The sequence below is a fragment of the Ixodes scapularis genome, unplaced genomic scaffold (genome assembly GCF_016920785.2).
Source record: "Ixodes scapularis isolate PalLabHiFi unplaced genomic scaffold, ASM1692078v2 PGA_scaffold7__128_contigs__length_106722199, whole genome shotgun sequence".
Taxonomy (NCBI): Eukaryota; Metazoa; Arthropoda; class Arachnida; order Ixodida; family Ixodidae; genus Ixodes; species Ixodes scapularis.
Window position 1 is genome coordinate 63,254,201 of NW_024609882.1, and position 6,986 is coordinate 63,261,186.

The 6,986-nt window shown below is 46.5% G+C and overlaps 1 protein-coding gene across 1 annotated transcript in view; it reads left to right on the forward strand.

Annotated features, from left to right (window-relative positions):
• Positions 1–2,060, forward strand: part of LOC120838533 (23 kDa integral membrane protein) — a 53,971-nt gene extending 51,911 nt beyond the window's left edge. The window contains exon 7 of the mRNA XM_042286249.1: positions 1,992–2,060. Within this exon, the coding sequence (XP_042142183.1) occupies positions 1,992–2,060 (69 nt within the window). The remainder of the gene's footprint in view (positions 1–1,991) is intronic.
• Positions 2,061–6,986: the final 4,926 nt, after the last annotated feature.

Sequence of the window (6,986 nt, forward strand, 5' to 3'; positions counted from 1 at the left end):
GCTTTCGAAGGAAAAAACAAAAAAAGCTCAGGGCCCAAGTTCTTTGTCGTTCCAGTGTCGAAAAACGCTGTTGCCGTCAATGGCAGGTAACGCAAACGGCAGTAACGCAAAAGAAACGTCTGAATTACTTTTTATATCAATAAAGGTAACGCTAAAGCGTTCCTTTTATTTTGATGCATCGTATGTCTGTAACGCGTTCCCTTTGATTGCAAGTAACGGGTAACCAGCAACAGTCACCGACCACCAAAGAAACGCGGGTTTTGTGGAATCTCCAGTACTTGGTTTACACTTGCCAGCCCATTAGTTGTAGGCATGAGGCTAGGTGGCGCAGGCTACCGTCCATTATAAAGAGCACAGCCACTAACCATCCATACATCTATTCATCCATCCGAGCTGTTAAGATCACCGAACTGTGAATCTTGAAGCGAGAGATGCAGGAATAAACTGGAAGTGTTTTCTTCAGGGTTGGGGAGGAAGTATTGCGACAGCTCCCAAGATATACGTATGCTTTCGGTTGTTTGTTTCTTTGAATACCGAAAGCTTAGCGAATGTTGATTGACGAGGATGAAATGCGGGAAAATGTTTTGGCAAGTAAAAAAAACAAGGCTAACAGTTCTGTTTTATTTCAACCTGCTTAGTGTTATTCTTGTATTTTTGTTTCTTTTACGCGTCACTTTTCTCTCGCTGTCACTCGTGTTTTCACGCCTCCATTTGCTTGTGCATAGAGCGGTGTATAAACAGAAATGAACTCGAGCACTCCGAGAGGACAACCATTACTGCGATCGCCTTCTCCTTAATTCTTTTTCTTTTTGTTGTTGTTGTTTTTTTTTGTTTTTTTTCTTCTTTTGTTTAGTGCCTGTGCAAGGGAACCGCGAAGACATGTTAAAATGCATTGCAATAGCTCGATTTTTTTTAAAGACAAGGTTGTTAAAATGTAAACACGTTTTTCTTGCTTTTTAATGGATACAAAGTGTCATGTTTCGTCGCCTTGCGAATTAGAGATAAGACTATTACCGACCCACAAGGGAAACACGTAAAACTGTTTCAGCTTGAATGTTTGACCTAGCGGCAACAAAGCTGATTCACTGTTTTTCCATTCCATTCCTTTATAGTTCGGATTTTTAGCCGAGGCGTCGTATTCGAAGTACATTCACTCCCCCCCCCCCCCCCCCCCCCCCCCCCACTAAATTTTGAGCTCTTCCACAATTGGCGGTGGAATATCTCGTCTTGTTTTAGATGAATGAGTTTTTCCCGTTGGGTCTCGAATTCCCCTTCGACACCAAAGGCTGTTACATACACGGCGTTCGTCGGTATCCTTGCCCGTTTACAGCGGCCGGCTAGACCGTTCACGAGTCACACACACACACGCACAAAAAAGCGCAAAGCTGCGGTTACTTTGCGTGACAGATCTAGTCGGTTAAGCAATCGAGGCACTCTTGGCGCTGCTTCAATGGCACCAGCGGATCATGGCTTCAGCTGTGGTCGCACTTTAAGTAAAACAGAGTATAGAAAGACCGTATGCAGACGGGCGTTTTTTTTTTTTTTCTAGTTTTCCGCTTGCTTTCCATTAACAATTTTGTGCGACAAGGTACGATCGTCGGGGTGGTGATCTTTCTGAGCGAGATCGCTGATTTTGGTGGTTCTGAGCGCGTCCAGGTGAGCCAGCGAGCTCTCATAGTAGGAAAACCAACTAAAATCTTGGGGAAAAAAAGAAATTTAACGAGGGTATCAGTCGTGATGTGGATGATTTACGAATAAGACCTCTAGAATATATGATAGTATAGCTTCATGTAGGTGTAACGTACATTCGCATCTTGGCAATGTTATTTGACAGTTTTCTTTAAAAAAAAGTAAACCTCAAAAGTATTAACTATGTTGAAAGGTGGAGTCAACAATTATTTAGAGAATTACTGTGCCGTGACAATTCTTCAAGTGTTCTCGAAGTTTTAGAAAGAATAAATCACCAGACGACACGAGTAAATTGCTTTCAGGCAAAAGTGAAGAAGGCCTCAGAATTAAAGCTAATGCGCTCCGATCAAAATCCAAAACTTAAACTATAATATTCCGCCCACGCGGTTTGAGTGATAGATTTTGCAACCCCCTCAGTTTTGGATTTTTGAACATTGAATTTGTAAACAGTGTTAAAACACTCAGTGATGTTTTCTGATGAACTGAACAAATAACGTCAGATACCTCTGCTCAAAACTGGGCAAATACGTGAGAATTGTTAACCAATGACACACATCTTCTTCCAACGAACATGAAGAAGGTTTTATGAAATTTATTATTTTTCCCCATTGTTTGACTGTAACGTAATACGGGCAGATACCTTTTTTTCCAGTCCACATATGATACATTTATTGCACGAAAGAATGTAAGCATTACGAAAAATTTTCCTTATACATACCCATCAGAATCATTGTTTAAACTAGAAAAATGTGCAAGCCGTTTACAACTCCCTGTAACGCCGAATGGGAGCGCAGCTCTTGAGGAGGAGGAGGGAAGGGTACTGAGGAGAGGGTAGACCCCTCCTCCTCCTCCTCCTCCTCCTTCTCCTCCTCCTCCCCTCATTCTTTAATATGCTCCGGGAGGTCACCTGACCTCGGGAAGGGGGGGGTCACGTGACCTCGGGGAGGGGGCCACGTGACCTCGGGGGATCACGTGACCTTGGGAGAGGTCACGTGACCTTGGGTGACCTAGGGGGGTCACGTGGAGATCACCTTGGGGGTCACGTGACCTGGGGGGTCACGTGACCTCAGGGGATCACGCGGCCTTGGGAGGTCACATGACCGGGGGTCAGATGACCTTGGGGTGACCTTGGTTACGGCGACGCCGCTCAAGCCGGAATCGGGCGCCTAAGAGCTGCGCTCTAAAAACAATCCTGAGCGTACAGCACATTTGCAATTATCGTTTTAATATTGCGTCAAGGTTTGCGGCATATGGGCGCTCTAATACAGCTTTTAAGTTTGTGATTTAAAAGAAATACGTAGCACTTCTAGATATCAGCATCTTTGGCAGCTTCCAGAATTTATTACACACTACGAAAATCAGACAATAACCCAGACAGCACACGACGTCGGTCCAACATTGGTATTTAATTGGCACACAACGGTCCAATATTGGGCCAATGTGGCCATCGGAGAACCAATATTGGTGGCACACTGGAATATACTGGCCAACGTTGGCCTGACTTGACCAACGGCTCACCAACGTTGGCAATCGATTGGCTTAGGCTGGCCAACATTGGCCTACCTCAGCCAATGGCTTGCCAATGTTGGCAATCGATTGGTTTAGACTGGCCAACATTGGCCAACCTCAGCCAACGGCTTAGCAACGTTGGCTATTGGTTGGCTTCGGTTGGCCAACATTGGCCTGTCTTAGCCAATTGATTACGAACACTGGTAATCAATTGGCTTAGGCTGGCCAACATTGGTCTATGTTAGCCAATGAGTTGCCATCATTGGTAATCGATTGGCTAAGACAGGCCAATGTTGGCCAGCTTAAGCCAATCAATTACCGACATTGGTAATCGATTGACTTAGGCTGGGCAACATTGTCCTGTCTTAGCCAGTGGCTTACCAATGTTATATATAATCGGCTTAGCTCTTTTAATGTGCTGATTGCGCACGCTGAGAACAATCTCTAGCTATGCCTCCGGGGGGAACAATTCTTCTGTTTTCACACGCAGAGCAAGTTAGCAACTGAATTAGAACGCTGTATGCATTGGGAGCTGTAGCAAGTTTGAACGTCCACGCAGAAAAAAAACGTGTTCGGTGACAGGTTAAAAATAAACGCTGGGGAGGAGGTCGACTCCTCCTGATCTTTCGATCTACAAATATGAAAAGAGATGGGAGGAGCTTCTACCACCTGTCACCGACTATAACTAACACGCGTCTTCCCAAAACTGATGCTTGGTAAATTCCACACAAAATACAAAATGCACTCTTCCTTCGATTTGTGTATATGTTTATACGGCAAAAAGCATAGTGCCTCTTCTCTTATGCCCATTTAGCGACGCAGCCGGGAAACCTTTCCAAAGAGGGTGGGGGGGGGGGGGGGGGGGGAGGCAGGGTTCAACCCCGAAATTTCCACCCGCCTCCCCAACCTAGGACACGGGTGTATTGTCAGCTTTATGTGATCTTGAAAATCTCAAGGCAACCCGCTTTGCTGAGCCGCAAAACGCGGCCTATAATTCAGGCTGAAACGGACAAAATTTAAAAAATAAATAAAAAGCACTAATAATCTTATCAAAAAAATAAAACCTTAAACAAATATCCAGCGACTGATTAAGCAATTACATGTCTTCACGAATAAAAAATTGCGTTGAATTAACATCTCGAACACCCTATGTTTGAGGTAGGAGGTGACATAAAGCTGATGCGCATTTCAATCTGCAAAGAAAGGTTATCACGCAACATATAGACCTTTCCAGAAAAGGGCTGCTGGCCGGTTTCATTTTCAGTGTTCGTGCGCATCGCGCGTGATTTGCTCGCTTTCCGAAGCGACGCACACGCGCGCGCTGAGCTGTGGAGATCGCACGCTGAGCTGTGGATTTGTAAACATTGGAATGGTCTATAACAGAAGAAGCTGAGCATTATGCCTGCTTGCCCAAAATGACTTCAAAGTGCGTACAATATACGGCAACTGCAGTACTGACTACGGTAGTGACAACGCCCTCAGAAGTATAAGCTGTAATAGAGCCAACGGGTTACCAAAGTTGGCAATCGATTGGTTTAAGCTTAGCCAGTGGCCTACCAACGTTGGTAATTAGCGGCGAGATGTTTTGGTGGCGCCCTCCTATGGTTCCCCCTTGTGACGTCATTACCTTGCGAACAACAAGTTCGATGGTGTTTGTAAATAGCATGGTGGAAGCCTGAAATCATTGCGCTCTCAAAGGAGCACTGCCAACACCGTCGAAATTAAAGTTCCTTCATTCTTCATATTTCCGCCGATGGTATACCCTTTCCGACGTCATAGTCAGCTTTTGGGCCAATCGTGAAAGGCCGACCACAGCGACGCTTTCGGTCGCGCACGTCGCCAATTGATTGGCTTCGTCTGGTGTGATGAGCGATCCCGCGACCAGCCGAAGAGGACGAGAAAGAAGAAGACGAGGTCGGGGCATGCGAGGAGCGCGAGAAGGGATTCGGGCGGTTGACAAAGGACGGTGCAGACGCGACCAGGCCGGACCTCCGTCGGCGTGACCAGATGTCAAGAGGCCCGACCCACAACCCACTTCTCACGCAGTCCGGGCGCCAACCTTCCGGAGGTAGACAAGACTGCATGCGTGGCGCAGTTGAAGACCCGCTGCCACTCCGTGCCACAGACGTTCTGAGCCTGACTCAAGCCTTCGGCCAACGCCCAACTGCCTCGTCGCTACGTCCTTCGGCCCAGACCTTGGCGGACACCTGGTCATAGGCTGCCACCGGTGTACGGGGCCTGATTCAAGCCTTCGGCCATCGGTCAACTGCCTCGTCACTACGTCCGGACCTCGGCCCTGACGTCGTAGACCCCTGATCATCGGCTACCACGGGTGCTACGCCGCTAGGACTGAAAAGTCGTGAGCGAGGGACTTTTTAGGGGACACTCAAACCTTAACATTTGTTGAAGTGCTGCTTGGGAGTGTGCTTTACTAAGACCAATGTGGGTCTGAAAGCGTTGATCTTTGACCTTTGGATCTTTTCGTAGATGCCATCAGTGCGAAGCTAACAATTGAAGAATCGGCAGCTTAAAAATGGTGCTGAAGTGGCTGCCAGGGTCTTGCGACAGGGGAGGCTGCAGGAAGAGGCGTTCGGAAGCCGTAATGGCTCCCCAGCCCCAGGACTCGCCCGAGGACCTTCCCCAGGACCAGGCATAGGCTCCCCGCTGAGCTTCCTCCCTAGCCCCTTTCAATAAAAGTTCCGAAAGAAGTATTAATTGATCCTGAAATAGTCATTTGCTCGCCAGAAAAAATAGTGCACAGACAAAGCATAGGAGGACCTTGCCATTTGTGCCCAGAATGTCTTTCTTGCAGTGGGCTGCTAATAAGAAACAGGCCAGGGGTTCTTAAAACCCAATGTTGGAATAACCAGGATTTAAACACATTGCCATCATTGCATGGTCAGCATTAAAGATATGGCATTAACACTGGGACATGCCAATAAATCAGCTTGACTGCCGATAACGGCCTATTCAATGATTGAACTTGTATACCAATGATGGCATAGCCATTGAATTAGTGTGAAAGCCAAAATTGGCATAGCCAATGACATAGTGTGGATGCCAACGATGGCTGAAATATTGGTTTAACGATGGCCTAAAAAAGGTGCCAATGATGGCTGGATCATTGCTTGAACGATGGCCCAACGTTGGCGCCAATGACGGCTGCAAGGTTGGTTGAACGATGGCCCAACGTTGGTGCCAATGATGGCTGGAACATTGGTTGAACGATGGCCCAACGTTGGTGCCAATGGCTGGGCCAACATTGGAAGAAGATTCACTCGGCCAGAATGCCAATGTCGGACCAACCTACGGAGCCAGCGTTTGCCATTGTTGGCCCGATGTAGGTCCAACATTGGTGTGCTGCCTGGGAAGTCATTCCTTGCCTCTTCTACTTAACGATTATTTTTATCGCAATTTAGATGTGAGGAAAATATCAAACAGCAGCATATCTGACTTGGTCATCTGACCTCGTTCTTCGCACTTTTAGTGCGGGTTTCATTTCTGTATGTTTATGTTTATCAGAGTCTATGTACAAGAAAATATATACTCAAGACGCTGTATGTATAGTTTGGACGCCCTTACTCTTTATACCATATTTTCTAAAGATGTAACAGTTTTGTATTCGCAAAATTGTACTGCTGAAAGTGATTGGGGAAAGGGGGGCGGGGGGAGGTGTTCGGAGCATTGTCGAGCTGCATTTATGTAGATTTTTCTGAGGCCATTTTGTCAGCATCTGTACCTGTGGCAAGAATAAAGCTCGAACATTATTTAAAAAAAAAAAAAAAAAC